This window comes from Dicentrarchus labrax, unplaced genomic scaffold (assembly GCF_905237075.1).
Source record: "Dicentrarchus labrax unplaced genomic scaffold, dlabrax2021, whole genome shotgun sequence".
Classification (NCBI taxonomy): domain Eukaryota; kingdom Metazoa; phylum Chordata; class Actinopteri; family Moronidae; genus Dicentrarchus; species Dicentrarchus labrax.
The window spans coordinates 28,599,198-28,619,565 of NW_026136706.1; the positions used below are offsets into that span (position 1 = coordinate 28,599,198).

Sequence of the window (20,368 nt, forward strand, 5' to 3'; positions counted from 1 at the left end):
GCACCCAACTTTTTTATTTGCACAGTACCTTGAAACATTGCACATGTGCAGTTATCCATCTAGACCCTATTCCACTTTATTATATATTTTATATTTATATTTGATTGTATTTTTATCTTTTCCTACTCTTACTACATTTCCCCTGTGCTGCTATGCCAAATTTGAATTTGCCCTGCAGGGGATCAGTTAAGGAATATATCTTAAAGGGCTAGAACCCAGAGGGTCTGCAACCTTTGTAATGACAATCATTTGGGAGATGAACATCATATTTTGTTTGAATGTAAGAATAAAATTAGAATGAATTATAGAGAGAGATATTTATATATGTTTTAAATAAATGTCTGAACCAAAGTTGTCATGGGACATATAGTGGAGACCGAGTATAGCTAGTGGAGTTCAATCAATAAATGATTCATGAGGAATTATTGTCAGAAAAGAGGTAAGAAATAAGGGAAACAGATTGTTGGCAGATTTACAGCCAGGCAGTCATCACTAGCAGGTATATATATCAATAAAGTGACACTGTGTCCTCCCTGAAATCATCTGTTTGAAAAAGAATTCTTGAATTAAGATACTGTTCCTTTTCTTAGTTACTTACACAGTGCCATTGCATTGAAAATTATAACAGACTATTAATTGCAGAGCCTATCATATTTATTCATATGTAACAGAGAGTATGGATAATAATTATGAAATAATTTCATAGAGTAATAGTTCTGTTTAAGGTGGGAGGATAAGCTAGTAAATTCACTAGAAGCATAAAGTATAAAGGACCATTGACACAAAAGTTGCAAATGATCTGACAACACATTTATTACACATACTACTGTCACATATTCAATAAACGTTGATTACATGGTCATTTTAGGTTCATATTTATTACTTATGTTTTTTATTTGACTTTATACCTCATTTAATGTTTTTAGCTATTGTTTTTATTTATGTGATATAGCTGTTCTATCTATCTAAAAAGTAGGCTACTGTATATGTGCAACGTTGCAACAAACATCCTTGACAGCCACCCCCCATAGACAAAAATGAAAGCAATTTTGACCAATAGGTTGCTTTAAAATGTTGTTACGTAATCATAATATAGCCTGGGTAACCAATCGCGGGACTTGAGGCGGGTCTTGCAAGCCCATTTGATGTGTGCGTGAGCGTGTTCGTCCGCGTGTTCGCAACACATCAACTGGAGACAGCCACGTGACTGCTCATGCCGCCCATTTATTGGTCAGGCTGAGCGGAGGGCGTGCCGACGGTGGCGGCGTGCGTTTGCCTATGTGACACAATTACAACAACTTTGAGCCGCTGGTTGGGGAAGTTTGCGATATATCAAGTAACACTCACCCCTCAAACCCAACATTACATCAACTTCATGCATAAATTGGCACTGGAATACACGCTGTGTTTCGATGCACAATGAGGAGTGTGGAAGGTAACTTGAAGGGATTTCCTTGAGGATTTGGCAAGAATTGCGTTACGCCCCGTTTTAGTCCTGGATAGGTGTGCAACACTTTGGTTGTGATTGCGTTTTGCCGGAGTTGCTCGGTCCCGTCGATCTTCCTCTTTCTTTCCCATGAAATCGTGCGGAGTGTCGCTCACAGCCGCTGCCTCCGCTGCTGCCCGGAGTCTCGGCGTTGCTGGTAATGACGAGGAGAAAATGGCGTCGGGAACAGCGACTGAAATCGAAGAGGACTTTCCGAAGCTAACAGCGCAAGAAAAAGAGAGCCTGGTCGGAACTGACAGGTTAGACGCTCTGTTGTGTGAACACTCTCACTCGCTTTTTCTCTGCAATATGTTTGAGTTTAAAACAACAAATATGATTGCCCCCCCAAGTAATACGGAACCGCCTGTGTGTTGTCTGTCCTCTACTTTGCAGTACACTGTTTGGATTTCATAGGCTTCAAGAAGATGGCGCCAGAACGAAGGCCTTGCTGTTAAAGGTATGCCACAGAATAGGATCACAGTCGCCTCTGTCGTATATGTCCTCTGATTAGTGCATATCCCACCTCAAATGAGCGGCACAGACCTGCCAACGCCACTCTTGCTATACGGCTAGCCGCGGCACACACAAGCCTCAATTTCCCCAACTTTGATGCTGAACCAGCGCCTGACTGCAAAGGCAGCTTTCAATGGTGGAAGTGATTATTGCATTGACACAGCAACATTTACACAGCATATAACTACTCCAGTACATTTCTGTAATGTTCTGTAATATTGAACAGGCCCAAATTAACACACACACACACACACACACACACACACAACAAGGTTGTGGCACAGTTAAACTGCAGGACGATATGAATCTCCACCCTGCTGGACGCGGTGGTGTCATCTGTTGTAGGGAGAATGGGTACCATGCTAGGTGATAGCATTGTATGGACAGTTGTAGATGTGTTTGTCTTGAGGGGAAACAGGCTTGTATGAAGAAAACGCAGTTCTGTTACTTTGCTAGTTACACTTGCAGGCTAAAGTAAGGGGGCTTTAATGTGAGGTTAACAAATGTAACACCTCGCTACCTGTTCTATGCGACATTGGAAAGTGTGACAACACGCTTAAAAAGAGGACAAACGCAATTTCCGCCACGTTTATCGAGAGAAGAGACATGAGATTGACAGCAATGTTGGTAGCGCACTGAACCGTCCGTCCCATCCTCTAACGGCGGCCAGAGTTTGGGTTGTGCGTCAGCCCACTGTGGTTAGCATGTAGCGGCTAACTGTCCAGCGGGTTTCTCCCTCCGTCACTCGCACATACAGCTAACGTTGCTACGGCACCACTTAGCTGACATTATCGAGGGAGAAACAAACACATAGTGGTAGTTTAGGGTTGCAAAATAATGGCTGCTTGACTTGTCCCAAGATGGCGGGGATGGGAAGAAAATACCCAGCAAACGTTTGCTAGCTAACTAGCAGCAACAGTGGCTAGGCTAATCACCATTCGCATAAAAGCATATCACGATGAAGGCGTTCAAGAGTGTGTGTGTGTGTGTGTGTGTGTGTGTGTGTGTGTGTGTGACAAAGATGATTGATTTATGAAGCGGAAGTCGGGGGCACCCGCTTGGCTAACGGTATAGTGCTTGATGCACACATAGCAACCGTGTTCCCGCAGCCCATGTTAACACCGCTCTGCTGCCTGTGCTCGGTCTGCGCCTTCAACATGTGGCTCCTGGGTAACATTGTTTTGTCACGGTGGACTTTCAGGTTAGGCCCAGACATGCACCCACTTATTGCCATTTTTTGTTGCTGTCCTTCATACTCTGCTGGATACCTGGCCACGGGGGCAGGCCTGTGCACACTGTATCAATAAACTTAGAAGATCTGATTGTGGGATCTTTATTTGTGATAGCGTCACATGTATGTGTATAAGGCAGTCACATTAAATCATTTTGCATCTGTGTGGTGGGAAACATCTATATTGATAAGTTCCCTTTATATCGTCTCTCTGGACTCTACCATTTTGAAATGTGGGGGAAGGGATGTATTAGTTGAGCATGAGGTGCTGTTTAAACTGATAGAGAGTCAACACAGCCAAACATGTGAAACCATGAATTCATTAGATGCATTTCCTCACAAGATGATTTGATTTTGATTCTTATAGCAAAGATGTGTCATGGCAGTCAATAAAAACCTACCATTCAATTTTAATTTTGAAACCTGAGAAAATGTGTGGCTGTCTCTAAGTCGTTATAAATGTATAAACACATACATAAATGTTAACACCAAGGCACTTGTTCGAAAGAACAACATTTATTTCAATAGCAATAAACAAATGCAGTATACACTTAGGCATTCATTTTAATAGAGCCTAACTTTCAAAATCAATGTTGCTGGCTTTTCAGTGATAAATAAAGCATTAATGTTTTGAGGGAGGTCCATATTACAGGGTTCACACACGTCCTGGAAAACCTGGAAATTTAGACACTAGTTTTCCAGTCATGGAAACACTTGGAAATTGATTAAAATGACCAAATATCCTGGAAATAATCTACGTTGTCCTGGAAAATTCTTATTGTATTTTAGCCTGTGCTGCAGCCAAATTAATGTTATAGCGAGGGGAAAGCTGTAGTCCGTAGACCTTTTTCACAGCAGCCATTTTGATGAGAAATAGTAGAGTAAACACAGCTGTTACCAGTGGTACTAATTAAGGTTCTGTTCCATTCAGGTTAAACAACAATGTTTGCTCACTGGAAAGGCTCGGCTATACTAAATAGAACAAAGCCTTAATCAGTATCGTTGGTAATACCTACGATTTCATGTCAAAATGGCTGCTGTGAAAAAGGTCTATTTGGAAAGCGGAAAAATCAGCTTGTGTCCTGGAAAATGTCCTGGAAAGGCCCTGGAAAGCGTTATTTTTTTAAAGAGTGGGACCATGATATTGTCACTTTACAAATATATGGTCAGTAGTATCCACAATCTGTAATGACTGTGTAAATTATGCCACATAATTTATGAAGATTTAGAACATGTTCTGTAGTGCACAAAAGGGGTGATGATCATTAGGCTAACAAATAAAATCCCCAGTATTAACCTATGGGGCCCGAGGGATGTGATCTGCTTTTTCTGCTAAAAAAGAATAATGTAGTTTGGTACAAGAATTAGATCTTTAGCATGCTTACTGAAAAGAATCTGGGAATTTATCCTTGTGATAATGAGAGCCAGTCAGTTTCCTGAAAATCCTATAAGACTTACTTTGGCAGTATACTGGCAACTATGTGCTGCAAACAAACACCACCAATAGTGTGCTTACTGTGTTATTTCAATGTTGTCTATGCTAGATACAGATGCAAGGGATTCAGAAGGATCAGATATAAGAAACATTATTCATTGCCTGCTCCTGCAAGCTAGATTTATTGTATGTGTTGCTGACAACTTCTTGCACATTCTGTGTGAGAGAGATCTTCATCTTCTTTTGTAATACTGAAAACCTCAGTGCATCACTTACCAGCAGGGGCGTTTCCAGACTTTTTGACTTGGGTGGCACAATTGGGGCTCTGACTTATACAGGGGTGGCATGAATTATGTGTCTCGACTTTCCAGTCATTCCCAATTTCCAAGTCCAACACTGTTTATGGAGCCCAGTATGCAGAAATGCAATAGGAATAAATGTATACCACATGGTTTTTGCCCCAAAACTGCATGGGATTGGGGGCACATCTGCAAAGAGAAGGCTCATGGGTACCCAAAGAACCCTTTTTCATTCACATATCTTGAGGTCAGAGATCACAGGGATTCCTTTGAAAATAACTTTGCCAGTTTTTCCATTGCAAAAATGTAGCTTAACTTTGGAGCGTTATTTTGCCTCCTTCCTGACATGCTCTATCTAGTATCTTAACTCTATTCTTTACAACGAAGCCTGCTACAGCATCTGAAAGACTGTGGAGTGGATGAAGGAAAGATAATGGGATGGCCAATTAGATTTTCCACCCCACGCTCCCACCTACCAGGTTACAAACAGAAACACAACATTGTTAATGGTATTCTGTTGACTTAAGGATGAACTGTACAAGAACATAATGTAAAAACAAACAGAACTGTAGTAGAATTAGTATGTTACAATACAGCAATTTCACGTGGCTAGATTGTTTGACTTTAGAAAGTTGTAGTTGGTATTTGTTGTATCCGTTAACATTACCATGATTTTCTGTTATAGCACATTGCATCCACCATAATTGTTTTGTTGAGGCACAGATGCGTGCACACACAGTCATCCTCACTAATCATCCCTCTTCAGTGGCTGCAGTGAGAGTTATCAGAGTAATTTGTTTAGCCGTTGTTTAAATACTGACAATGTCCATATTTGGGCATACAGCTGGTAGTATGCAAAGCAGCCCTGGTAGGCTGGGAGGACACACCCCTTTGGTAGTGTATCTGCCAGCTGTGTCCCCACCTTTTAATAAACCTAAGCATTAAGGTCAGGCTCAAATCTTCCTGCCACATTCACATGATCAGTTTTGTGTAATATGCATGGGATCTACCAACCATCCATTGCACCTGTGTTTTAACTCAACCCTGCTCTCATTCTTTCATTTAGGCTGTTAGCTGCTATGATGCCATCATCCTGAAAGCAGAAGGGAAAGTGGACCCTGACATTTTCTGTCAGCTGGGCCACTTTAACCTGCTGCTAGAGGACTATCCAAAAGGTGAGAGTCTCCATGTGTAAATCTATATCTCGGGATCAGTTGAGTATCTTTTGATTGTTATGTTTGGCTTGTCATTTGATGTCAGCTGTTGTTGGCTGCTAAAATCTGCTGAAAAAATGACCAATTTGATTAGACATTTTGTGCTTGTATTGAAAACTTTCCTGCTGGAAATGTGTTGAAAGTGCAGCTAAACTATATATATTGAGTATTTAACATTGTCACTAACTGTTCATTATTTCCGTCCGTGTCTCCTTTCTTTTATCCATCTTGCCACTTTCTCAGCATTATCTGCATACCAGAGGTACTTCAGTTTACAGTCGGACTACTGGAAGGTGAGTTTTCACAACACTCCTTATTGCTGTGTAAAAGATCCAATAATAAAATCTACTTTACAGGCTAGGGAGCCACTATTCTTTCTGACCTTCCTTACTGTCCTCTCCTGTTGTCTGCTGTTGGGTCCACATGGTCCTCATTGGAATACAGACTACTGCACTGTACACTTAACTGCAGTTGGAAGTCAGAGCAGTCAGAACATACCAGGACAGTGACACATTTTCTCTTTATACACACTCTCCCAGTTTAAGGTGTCCCCATGAAGCAGAAAGCAGAGTGCTATTTGCTTCCACACATTTACGTGTTTCCTGTAAAAACAGGCCTCTAGGGAGGAATTTTTGTTATGCTAATGCTATGAGCTAGCATCAGCGACTAGCTTCAAAAACGTGATGTGATTAAAAACACTTAAAGCTGCCGTAGGTAACTTTTATAAAAATAACCGTTTGGCATATTCACTGAAACTTTCACTATATCCTGACAGTAGTACATGAAAAAAATGATGGTGTTTGTACGAACCCAAAGGGCCCAAACGACAATTGTCAATCAGAGCCAAGAAAGACAGTTGATGAGTCTCATTCCCAGGTCATCAAATACAGACACTGGGAATGAAACTCAACAATCTTCAAGCCTCTAACCCAGAGCGTCTTTCTGTCTTTCTCACCTCTGATTGGTTGTTTTTGTTAGGGTTTGGTGGATCCTCTCAAAATGCCATTAGAAGCGCTGGGAGGAACCACATTTTTTCACAGATTAAAAACAGATTCTATCTGCTGTTGGAGCAGCTGAAAGCTGCACAGCTTCTTCTCATGTTCCTACACAAAAGAAACATTACATAGAAAGTAAAGGGAAAGGTAGAAAATGGTACACTTCTTCTGACAGCTTGCATTCAAATGCGTGCATATTGCAGGGATACACCACTGCAGTAATGGCAACTTGTGTACTTACTTCACTGTAAGTACTGTACCTACTTACTTCAGTGCATGTAAAGCCACTAAGAACCAGCAACAACAAACAGCTGCTCAACAGCTCACATTTTGCATAAATGTTTACATTTATGACATCCACATGTATACATTGTGCACCAATGTGAAAGGAAACACAGTAAACAGCAAATCTTGTACTCAAAGACCCATCTATTATTCTATATATTATTCATGAATTACTCAGATGGAATTAGCAGAATTTACAAGTTTATGGTGACTTTGTGTGTAGAGAAATGTTTTTCCCTGTGCACTGATACACTAGCCTAAACTAAACTAGTAAGAAGAACTGACCTGTACCAACAGTGCCTGAGATACACTGCCAGAACTGAGGGCAATGGAAGGTCACAGATGCTCAAGAGTGGTTGATTGACCATCACCACTAAGCAAGAGCCTCAGTAACCTACCGTCGCTGTGCAGATTAAGTAAAATCGGGATATATGCTAATACAGAGCAGACTGGACTATGGACTACTTGTGGTTGTAAGAGTTTATTTGACAGTTGGAAATAGTCAAACAGGTCAGGAGTGTCAGTCTGGTATTGTGATTGGAAGGTCAAAGTCCCCTTTACCCTGGGTGAACTTGGGTTGTCGTTGATGATCATCGCAAGAAAAACTGCGCTAAATCTTCTCTATCCAAAATGAAAATTGTCGTGTACCGTCACTACGCTACACGAGGCACACATCATTTTCCTTGTTGAGAATGAAATGTAGGCCAAGCTGAAACGAGTAAACATAATTCAACAACAGCTGTGTGGTAATGATGACAGAGAGTTTCCCAACCCTACTGCTTTGCACACTGAGCAATCTTAAGAGCCGAGTTTGAAAATAAGAAGAGCTGCATCGCTTGGCTAACTACAGCAGCTAACAATTTAGCTTCCGCCCTTCTAATTCAAACCCCTCACCCAAATAAATGAAATTTATTACATGTACCGTTATACTAAAGGAGGAATAGCTAAAAACATTTTTTAAACATTTCACACCTAGCAGGAGAGTGATGTAGAGAGAGGCATCGCCAACTGCGAAGCTAAAGGACTGTAGCTAGCAGAACTGGATAGTGTGTTAACAACAGTGGGACTAGGGACAAAGTCATTAAAAGAGGGAGAGAGCTTTGAGTGCTTGAGCTCAACGAGTGTGAAAAACAAATCGAACTGCTACAGCAACAAAGACACGTTACACAACGTTACAACACAGAAGCACTCAACCGGAAATGATCCACCGACCGCAGCGCGTCAGAGAGGGTTATGACCTTTAAGTAGTAGATGTCTCGTCTTGGTTTACAAACGCTATGAGAGCGCTGAGAGTGACCCAACGCTGAAGTAAAACTCACTGGAAAGCTGAGGTGAACAGCAAGGTCGGGTGCTGATTCTCTGTAGGTTTATCACTACAAGCCACCCAATTATCACATTGTTTTCACAGCGCCCTTCGATACATTGGTATTATAGACATATTGATTATAGCAGCTTTAAACCTAAAGTGGCTACTCCTGCCTCTCTTTGTGACACATGCTGCCATTGTGGACTTTGTGGAGCCACTAAAAAGCCACAGTGGGAATTTCTCTTTTGAAATTATTTTGCTTTCCCTCGTAATAGATTTAGCTTACTCACACTAGGTTTTGCATCCCCCCCAGATCCACAGAGATGGTGGATACCATCACCTGATTGGTTTACAAGCAGTTCGCTTCGCTCGTGTTTTAATATTTTCTGGTATATCTAAGAGTTACCCAGGAGCTCTGTTGACATAGGCTTAGCTAACGTTAGCTACAGCTTGATGAACTGAGTCATTGAACACAGCAGGAGAGAACGCAACGTTAGCCAGCTAAAGCTAGGGTGGAAAATTACTGTTAACGTTAGCCTAACATTAGCTAGATATTGTTACTAAAGTTAGCTGCTAGCTTGTATAGCTAACAGTAAATCACAAAAAAGAAATAATAAAATGTATTAAAATCTGAATTACATAACATTGTATTGGCTGTCAATCATGATGGAAGAGTAGACAAGTTAAGTTCCAGCATGTCCACCATCTCTTGTGGGGGTTATGCATTAAGCCACATTGTGCCTCATATACTGTAAATGTTAGCCCCAGGGACAGGCTGGCTGACAATGGTTAATGCATAATACTCAGTGAGGAGGACATATTATTTTTGACTCATGGCTGAAGTTAAGTTTCTCCAGCTCTCCCCAGGTTGGCAAAAAATGCATCTGAAAATGAATCAGATTGATGCTTTAAAATATGGAATATTCTAAATTATCTTCAGGGGGACCATGCGCCCGGACCCCCCTAGAGGGGTAATATCCTTCTCACCTTTTTCACCCCTGACCGGTTTTCATGCCTGAGTATTATGTAGTAGACGGCCTCTGGTCGTGACCACAGTGAAAGAAGGGTGCAAGACTATATCAGCAGATAGACAGATAACTAGTGGAGCTACTTCACCACTGACTGACCCAGTGTGGCTTAACAATGATTTTTTGGCTAATGTTAACAGGAGCAGTAAAGAGTTCTTACAACACAGCCACTGTAACCATATCGATAGCATTGTAGATTCAACCACAAATGCAGCTGTAGTCTGAGCAGTGACTGTATCCACAGTTTTACCCAGCAGGGCCAGACAGAGCTGCAGCTGTGCCCACAGCCAGTGGCTGTATGCTGTCGGAGCTCGGCCTTTTGAAGGGAGGAATGAGCGTGTATGACGAGTGTCGCATCGTCTCCTCCTCTGTAGTGTCTGCAGAGCATTTCCTTAAACTGTCAGTGGATAATAAGTGGGACGGGCTAACACGCTAACTGTTCCTATGAATCAGAGTAGTTCAAGAACAAAATCCCACTGTGACCCTTCAGGGTCCCCGTACATTTCTACCACTCCACAGTTAAGTCCTCCACAATGGGGTGCCTCTCTATCAGGGCATGTCTTTATATTGCAAAATTGATCTGTAGTGTGATTATTACATTTTCTGTTTTGTCATATTGTCCAAACTATTATTCAACTGATCAAGAAGATCAGTTGAATAATGACCTTGTCTAGCGCTGATGCCAATCATGACATTGCTTTGGCATAACGTAGCTATTAGATTAGCGTTTGTCATTCCAACTTTTATGTGCATATGATCTTTTATTGTTTTGTTATTAAAGTTTTTATTTATTTGTTTAAACATATAAACGGACAGTGTTCCTTTTATCTAGATCCATGGTAAATGCTCATATTTAAAACAACCAAAATATTCCACAATTACATTATCATCAAGGCAGTCAGTTACATCATCACAGTGTCATAACATTATTACAAGCAAGAAAGCGGTCCCATGACCTCTTGAAGTTATCCATATCATCATTGATTCTAGCTAACATGTGTTCATATGATTCAGCCTCCAACATTAATTCCATCCCTTTTTTGAGATCTTGAAGGGCTGTATTTTTCCAAACACTGAGAATTATTCGGGCAGCTGTAACAACCCCTAATTTTATCACTGCAAGATCATACTTTGATATATTGGGCAATTCTGTTTGGTCCTCCAGTAGGCATAGTCTTGGTGATACAGGTATCATTAACCCCACCCACTTCCCTATATATTCTATTGCTTTTTCCCAAAATGGGTTAATACATTTACATTCCCAAATAGCATGTAAGAATGTTCAGGTCTCCTCCTGACATTTCCAGCATAGGTTATTAGCCAACAAGCCCATTCTGTGGAGCTTAGATGGGGTAAAATAAAACCTATGTATTAATCTGAACTGAGTAAATTTCCCCTTAGCCTCCTTTATATATTTCCCAGTATTTGCTAATGTTCTTAGCCAGATTTCAGCGTTCAGCTCACATCCTAGGTCTTTCTGCCAAACGAATCTCAGATTTTTACATATTATATTTTTCTGTAATCCATTAAAGATTTTGTAAAACACAGCTGCCCTGTGTGCTATACCAGGTAGTTCCAAGAATTCCATCACTGGATTCTTGTCTTGAGTGAACTGGCCCTTCGTTATACTGTCCCTAATTTGTAAGAACTTCCAAAAATTATCTTTACTTTCCAAATCATATTTTTGCTTAAGTTCAGAGAAGGAAATAAACGCTCCATCAGAATATAGGTCATTTACGTTACATAGTCCTTTCACAAGCCGTTGTTTCCAGTAAACAGTCTTTTTCCCAATCCGTATGGCAGGGTTGTGCCATATAGAGGCATATGATTATCTTAAGTGTGACACACCACACATCCTGTGTACTTCTCTCCATACCGCCTTTAGAATGAGCCAATACTGGGTTTGAAGAATAATCATGTCCATTAGTAGTTGAACCATGTGAGAGAACCTCCAGAGGTTTGTAGGGGCTTACAAGTTCCTGCTCAATTTTGATCCAGCTCAGCTCTGTGTCAGTTCCCTCCCAATGCTTAGTCAATCTGGACCTTTCAAATGATAGATTATATAGTTTAACATTGAGTAGAGCCATTCCCCCTATGTCCCTTGGTGACCACATCTTCTTCATATTAATCCTCGGTCTCTTCTTGTCCCATAAAAAGTATTTTATAATTCTGTCAAATTGCTTAAAAAGCTGGGGTGTTCTACAAACAGGTAACATCATAGAGACATAATTGAATTGTGGGGCAACCGCCATTTTTATCACATAAATATTTCCCCATAAAGTAAGTTTCAATTTATCTCATTTGTCCAGATTCAGTTTTATCTTTTGAGTGGTTCCATATTTGGTGACATTATTTCCTCCAGATTTGGATTTAATTTGATACCCAAGTATTTCATACCTGAAGGCATTCATTTGAAATTAAATGAAGTAATATAACTAGAATGGCATGTGTTTGATAAAGGCATGGCCTCCGATTTGTGCCAATTTATCTTGTAACCTGACAATTTGGAGTATGCGTTAATACATTCTAATAACACTGGCAGAGAATCGACAGGGTCTTTTATCACTGCTAAAATATCATCCACACACACATAAACAGCTTGTGCTCTCTCCCCCCGCACGTACACCCTTAATTCTCGCATTAGCTCTTACTGCTGAGGCCAGTGGTTCTAATACTATTGTGAAAAGCAGTGGGGAGAGGGTGCAGCCCTGTCTAGTTCCCCTGGAAAGGCAGAAAAAGTTTGATATCAGCCCATTTGTGAGAACAGCTGCTCTCGGGTTGGAATAAAGTATCTTTACCCAGTTACAGAAAACAGTTCCGAATCCAAATTTGGAAAGCGCTAACATAAGAAACCCCCACTCCACCCGGTCAAAAGCCTTCTCGGCATCAAGTAAGGCTGCTCAATTAATTGATTGATCATGATTACGATTTTGGGGCCAAACGATCTTAAAACTAATAAAATCAGGGGGAAACGATTTTTTTTTCATTTTCTGTTGTGCAACGTTGTATAGGAAAAAGCTGTGTCCCAATTCAGGGATGCAGCCCCTGAATTGGGACACAGCCACAGTCTGCGTATTTCGTGCATGCGTATTTCCGTCCCTCCCTCACAGCATGCACTGCACGAGTCATGCGCTCGGTATACTCGCCGTTCCCGACCTGTCGCGTGACAATGTGAAGTCACGGGAGCGCCGTAACTATTTATACTTGCGCTGGTGCTAGTTGCAGTCTTCTCCTGTCACGTTGTTTTCGTTTGAACAGGTAACGCGGAGACTTACAAATGTTTATGGGGAAAGGAAAGTGTAACTGAGGACTGCCTTGCAAAGTGTTTTTGACAAATGTCCAATAAATGCAGCATGTTTCTGAAGTTTAAAAAAAATAATCGTTTGAATAATGATTGATGATTGATGATTTCAATTTTGACCCAAATAATCGTGATTATGATTTTTTCCATAATCAAGCAGCCCTAGCATCAAGTGAAAAGGCTGCAACTGGTACCGAATTAGAACGACTCATATATTTTAGATGCATAAGTCTACGCATATTATCAACTGAGGACCTATTTTTAATGAATCCTACTTGATCACCATTTATGATGTCTGGTAGTACTTTTTCTATACGTGACGCCAGTGTCTTTGTCAGGATCTTTACGTCTACCCCAAGAAGGTTTACAGGCCTGAAATGAGATGGGTCTGATGAATTTCTGTCCTTTTTAGGGATGAGAGTGATTAATGCATCATTAAATGAACCCGGCAGAGGACCTTTTATTGTTGATATATCTATAATATTATAACGGTGTCTAAACCTGCACTATATGAAAAGTGCCCTGAGATAAAATTTATGTATTAACTGTATAAATAAGCTTGAATTGAAAATAACAATGCATTGTGTGCAGAAATATTTGTCTCAGTGTAGATTGCCTACAGTTCCTGCTCATGGGCGAGATTTAAATTGTCCAATCAGCTGTGATATGTCGTCCAGCCTGTCTTCTCCATGCTCTCTGTGTGGAAGAATGGGCCCGTTTGGTTTAATGTCTCACTGTTTGGAGTGCCCATTAAGCAGAGGTGCTGAGAGTTCGACTTTAATTGGACCTGACAGCTCTGGGCTCCTTGGGATTACAGATCTCCCCAGTACCCCCCATGCTATATAACAGTGTGGGGCAGACTTTGCTTGGTAGCAGCAGTGATGTAAATAGAATTTTTACGTTTGGTGCCCAAAAGCACAGCTTATTGGCCATGGTGTGACGTGGTTGAAAGTCAGCTTAATTATGTTGATGATGGAGATGCATTGAGTTATAACCCTTGAGTCTCTTTGACTGTGTGAACATTTGTTTGAGCTGCCCGCCATTTAGATTTTTACCAAGTTGTGGACAGTAATCATTACAATGTGCTGAAGAACCTCTATACTGCTGTTTATAACAATTTTCCAACACTTTTCTTTCAGAATGCTGCCTTTTTATACGGCCTTGGCATGGTTTACTTCCATTACAACGCATTTCATTGGTAAGTGCTTGAAAAACCTTTTCATTACATGCATACCTGACATGTTGAAAACTGCTTTCTTACTTGGAGCAAGATAAAAACATTGGTATCAGATAAATATGTGTTTAGCCTAGCTTAGCACAAACACTATGAACAACGGCTACCCTTGCTTACTAAAAGGTGTATTACATCCGTCTGGTCAAGCAGCTATAGAGGACTTCTTAGCTGACTCTGCTTTTACGACAGGGAATACAGTACAGGTTGTTTTTTTTGCTGGTTTTGGCTCCTGCATCCCATCAGGAAACTGTTAATCACCTCAGTACTGCTGTACTCTGTCTCAGAGGTTGTGTTCACTGCCGGGCTGCTGAGCCCGGTTCTGTTCCAACCTTTCAAAGCTGCTAACGGCAGCTACAGCAGCAGTTTGGCAGTTTGCTAAATCAACTTAACAATTGGGTCTCACAGTGAAGATGCATGCAGTTTGCATGCTTTGCATAACTTAACAAAAAAGCAGCTACAATCTAGATACAATCCGTGGGGACTGAGTAGACATTTGAAACATTTGTCATTCAATTTAATCCACTCTGTGAACATTGTTTGGTCAATGGGTAATGACACAATTGAACACAATTTGGATAGGAACTCATTCACACCAATGTACATGCCTAGACAGGAGTCTGTATCTATGAAAACAGAAAAGCCACCAGGAGAGCTAGAACCTGCAAGATGAATAGTTTGTGTGATGTGATGTGAGCTACAGGTGAGATATGTATCCATGCTAAAGGCTGCATTTTAAACTGGGTTGATGTACAGGATAAAAGATACAGGAAAGTGTGTGTCTTTTATGACCTACCTGATGTCATTTTGCTCAGAACTTGGGCGGCAATAGGCATTTTGTTTTATGAAAAAATGTGATCCGTCATAGCAGGAAAAGCACAGAAATAATTGATGATAGCTGCTCCATTTCATTCAGTAGTAAGTAAGCAAGCTTGCACAATATCAGAATTGAATTGTTTAATTTGATGCCTTTCCATAAAATGCTGTGACAAGTCAAAATATCTCTCCATATACTCTCTATTTGTGTGCAATCTTTATGAATTCAAGATTTTATGAATGGAGTGGAATTATTCCTGATTCATATGGATGGTGTAATACATTACCCTGTGTAGTTGACACAGTTAGACAGCTTATTGTTGAGCTTTCTGTCTTTGGGTATCTTTATGACTACTGCTTGATTAAATGCATTTATTTGTGGTGGTCCACCATGGGGTGTCGATGTGCAAAGAAGTAGGAAGCTTTGACATCTGTTACATGAGAAAATCAGCAGCAGGCAGATGTGTTTTGTGTAACTGAAGCCATCATGTTCTGATAGGGGCAGATCTTGTGGAAAGCATGGCACTTAAGTTTCCTCAATCAACCCTGTTGATGGGGCAGTAGGGATAAAAGAGACAGCTTTCCAATATGTCAAACTGTAGCAGCCAGCCTGGCATTATCTGTCATTGCCTGCTACTTTTGTGCCTGTTGGGCATGATTTCTTCTTCTTTAGTAAGCAACTACTACTGAACATTACTTTGGTATGTTCTAATTCTTGAGTTCTTTAAGCCTTAAACTATACTGTTCATTTTAACATCCATTTTAACTGGATGACCTGAGTTTCTGCTGTTAAGCTGCAAGGGATCACCCAGTATTAGCGTGGATCCCTACCAGATTTTCTTTGGTTGACTACAGCCCTAGTATCTTTATTGTTGGGATGCATTGGGTGTCCTGTGATCAAGAGACATCAAGAGACCCATGTGGGCCCGTTACTCACCGTGGCTCTCAAGCGGGTTGCTCTGTCAAATGTGTGTTACTCGTACAGATTTAGAAGTCATTTTGGGACTACATTGTGTGCAATGAGCCCCATCTGTCTCACCCATAGGGAGCAGCACATCACTGCCACTGACACTGACAGACTCACTGAAGCTCTTTTCTTGTACCACTGACAGCTATACAGTAGACTCAGTCCTTCAATTTTACAGTTGTTACGAACCAAGCCATGACTTTCCTCTGTTTACCCCACTGCCACCCTATACCTCATCCATGACCTTGAAGGCCTCCAACGTTGTCGCCCTGCCAAGTTTGTATGTCCCCATCTCTGAGACCCGGGGAATGTGTTAGTGGGGGAAGGGAGGGTGCCATGTTGGGCTCTCGAGGATGGATTATGTCACCCTGAGCCTGAGGCCCAAAGGAATGCTGAGCTGTCAAACAGTGACTGTTGTTTCACAGGGCTGAAGTGGTGCTCACCCGGAGAGACACTGGCCCAACTATCCAGCCTGTCCATACGAGACTGTGATAGTATTAAAAATGAATATGTTGCATGGTCACTCCAAAATCCATCCGAAACGAGCTTCACCCCAAAATATCAGGTTAGGAATTCGTAGGAATGTTCAGTTTGGTTGTTGTCAGATGCTCTTTTCTAAAGGAGAGAGCAGTTATTCGCTTATCTTTTGGCTGAAGTCTGCCCTTACGCTGTGTGTCACCTATTCTGCAGAAGACCTGTGCTCTCCAAGCATTCACTTTGGATTCTGCCAGTGAGGGAGGACAGGGTGAACACCGAGCACAGATTGAAGGGAGGAAGAGAGGAGGAACGAGATAAATGAGGAGGAGGAGGCGGGAGACTGACGGAGGGAATGGGGGCAATGAGTTCTGTGTGTGTGTGTGTGTGTGTGTGTGTGTGTGTGTGTGTGTGTGTGTCTGTGTGTGTGTGTGTGTGTGTGTGTGTGTGTGTGGGGTGGTGTGTGTTGTGTGTGTGTGTGTGTGTGTGTGTGTGTCACCCAGTCAGCTCAGTGCTCTGCCGTTTCATACAGGAGAGGGGCTTCATGCTGACACGCACTTGCCATTGTTGTCATAGCTACACAGTGAGCAGGTTCAATTGGAAACTCTGGTTTGTTTTTTGTTTTAATAATGCTCTTGTATCTAGTTGTTAAAATATTTCTAGTTTCTAGCATTTCAGCTTGTGTTTACCATACACTGTCTACCATACGGCCCACCTCTGAAGCCAGCCTTGCAGTCATGAGCTGTGTCAGTGCATTTGTATGCATACTTTGAAGCATTGCATTAGAAAAGTTTGGCACAATTTAAACAAAAAAAAATTAGCTAAAAATGTGGAGAATGCAATGCAATCAAGCATTTTGGGCGATGTCTAGGCAAACGCCGGCAGTAGAGCAAGTACTCGGGAGGCTACCTTATTTAGAAATTTATTTTACAGCATCCAAGACCAAGATCAGACATTCAATCAGGAAATGCAAGTTAAACACATGGTTTCGGTTGTCACTGAAGTTCATGCGGAAAGTTGCATGGCGCATCCTCCCGGTTGCCGTGAAGCTGTGCTCTCCATCCACCATCCACTCCTCCCACAGGTGACGCAAGACTGCCTTAAAGCTCTGGTTCACTTAGATGTCGAGTGGCTGGAGTACTTTGGTTAAGCCTTAAAACATGTTAAATTTCATATATAAGTCGCACCTGACTATAAGTCGCAGGACCAGCCAAACTATAAATAAAGTGCGACTTATAGTCCGGAATATACGGTAGTTAATGGGCTTAATGACAGATGTAAACTATTATTCCAACTAAGTTCTGATGTAGCAAACATTTAAGTCACATGACTGATCATCTGCTCCGGCAGTCTCCTCATTGCTCCCATGGCTCTATAATACATCCATGATCGCTACACCCAGATCTGAAGGAACCTTCTTCACATTAATACATTAAAACTTGCAGAATTGTTTGAGTTTTTCATCATTTTAGCTTCTGCTGCCGCTTTTTTAATTACGTGTTCTTGCCACCACCTACTGCTTATCTCGATGAACCAACTCCTAATAATCGCATAAGGGGGCCACCTAGTAGCCCACCTGGATGCAGAGAGTTCTTACCCCAGTGCCCCTGGTTTGATTCCAACCTGTGGCTCTTTGCTGCATGTCATCAATTAGGCTATGATGTACATTATTATTTATTATTACAACTATTTCTTGACAAGCTGTTAGTGGTGATATAATTATCCTTTGACTTGATTTTGTAGACAATGATAGCAAATTTAGTCAGCAGTAGATCATCAGTATTAATATCAGTTGATCAAACTGTCGGCTCTTCTTTTTGTGTCAGGGGTGTCTCAGAGGGGAGCATGGGCATAGCATAGCATAGCATAGATAGATAGATAGATAGATAGATAGATAGAGATATGACGGCTTATGGTAGAGAAATGAACATTCAATTCACGGGCAACAGCTCTGGCGGACATTCCTGCAGTCAGCATGCCAATTGCACACTCCCTCAAAACTTGCGACATCTGTGGTATTGTGCTGTGTGATGGAACTGCACGTTTTCAAAGGCACACCTGTGCAATACCCATGCTGTCTGATCAGCATCTTGATATGCCACACCTGTGAGGTGGATGGATTATCTGGGCAAAGGAGAAGTGCTCACTAACACAGATTTTGACAGATTTGTGAACAATATTTGAGAGAAATAGGCCTTTTGTGTACATAGAGAAAGTCTTAGATCTTTGAGTTCAGCTCATGATGAATGGGGGCAAAAACAAAAGTGTTGCGTTTATAATTTTGTGTATGTATATATATACACACACACACACACACACACACACACACACACACACACACACACACACACACATACATATACATATATCCAATGTCGAGCTACATTTCAGGGATGGATAAATGTTTTCAAATGGATCCCTTGACCTCTGACTTCAAGATATTTTAATGAAAATGGGTTTTATGGGTACCCACAAGTCTCCCCTTTACAGACATGCCCTTTTTATGCTAATCCCTTGCAGTTTTGGACAAAAACATGCAGGTTTTTACATACAGTATTTCTGCACACTGGGTCCATGAACAGTGTTGGAATTGTATAAGTTGGAAATGTTTGGGAAGCTGAGGCACATACTTCATGCCACCCTTGCATAAGTCAGTGCCCCCCCAGTCTTAAAACTCTGGAAACACGCCTGTTTGCTCGTGGTGGTTTTGTTCAAAAAGAAAAGAAAAAGATAAGATTGGGGTGTGTCCTTTTCTGTAAAAATAAAATAAAAATCAATACAGTGCTCACTCCAGCTGATGACTTCACATTATACTGACAAGCAGTCGACATCTAGCTCTTTAGTTTTATAGTATAAATGACAGACAGCTGGTCGACAGGATGTGGAATCTTCCAGTTAAACTTTTAAGAACTTTGTTGTAAGCTTATCATCTTAAAAGCTCTGAATCAAGACCTCAGGGATTTGGGGACCATGAAGTGTATTCAGACTGGAAAGCTAACATTAGCTCAAGCAGTGAAAGAGTCAGTGATGTCTGCCTGAAATAAAGTTTGCTCTAAATGGAGGTTTGGACATTGTCTTTACTTTTTTGTCTGTGGATCAATTTGAAATATTTTCTGGTGAGCAGTGGCTTCCATCTTCATGATTGTTTTTTAGCGTTTTTATAAAACCAGTTAGTTATCCAGTAACACAGTACAGTTACATTTATTCAGTAAATTGCAAATGGTAAATAGACTGTACTTATATAGCCCCTTTCTAATCTTTCGACCACTCAATGCGCTGTACACTACATGCCACACTTACCCCATTCACACACATTCATACAGGCAAGGTGCCAACTGCTCACCAGAACGGAAACTAATCATTCATACACACTCACACGGGAGTTAGGGATGCAGCGAGAGGGAAGCCAGGGAAGCCAGGGATCAAACCACCAACCTTCCGATTAGTAGACGACCCACTCTGCCTCTCTGCCACAGCCGTTCAGTGATGATGGACCATTGACTCAGTTTATAGCAACAGTCCCTGGACTTATCTTACCTTGCATAAATTGTTCCAATTCCGAGTCCTGCACTCCAACATATAGGGATTATATTTTTGGGGAAAAGAGAGTACTGCTATCTACGGAAGCTTTGAGAGACAAAGGAGAAAATTAGTTTTTTCTCAGCACATCACATTCCTAAGCAAAAGAAACCATGACAATAATGTTACATAACTTGCTAACAGACATTTTATGTGTACAGGACAGACAACAATTAAGATCAGACTTATTTTCTCACTTGCCTTTCAG

At 41.2% G+C, this 20,368-nt stretch overlaps 1 protein-coding gene across 2 annotated transcripts in view; it reads left to right on the forward strand.

Moving 5' to 3' along the window:
* The first annotated feature begins 1,274 nt into the window (after window positions 1-1,274).
* The window catches only part of kdm6a (lysine (K)-specific demethylase 6A), a 52,701-nt gene continuing 33,607 nt past the window's right edge, over window positions 1,275-20,368 (forward strand). For both annotated transcript variants that reach the window (XM_051403185.1, XM_051403186.1), the window contains exons 1-5: window positions 1,275-1,746; window positions 1,880-1,943; window positions 6,031-6,139; window positions 6,422-6,471; window positions 14,233-14,291. In XM_051403185.1, coding sequence (XP_051259145.1) covers window positions 1,577-1,746; window positions 1,880-1,943; window positions 6,031-6,139; window positions 6,422-6,471; window positions 14,233-14,291 — 452 coding nt within the window. In that variant the 5' untranslated portion in view covers window positions 1,275-1,576. The remainder of the gene's footprint in view (window positions 1,747-1,879; window positions 1,944-6,030; window positions 6,140-6,421; window positions 6,472-14,232; window positions 14,292-20,368) is intronic.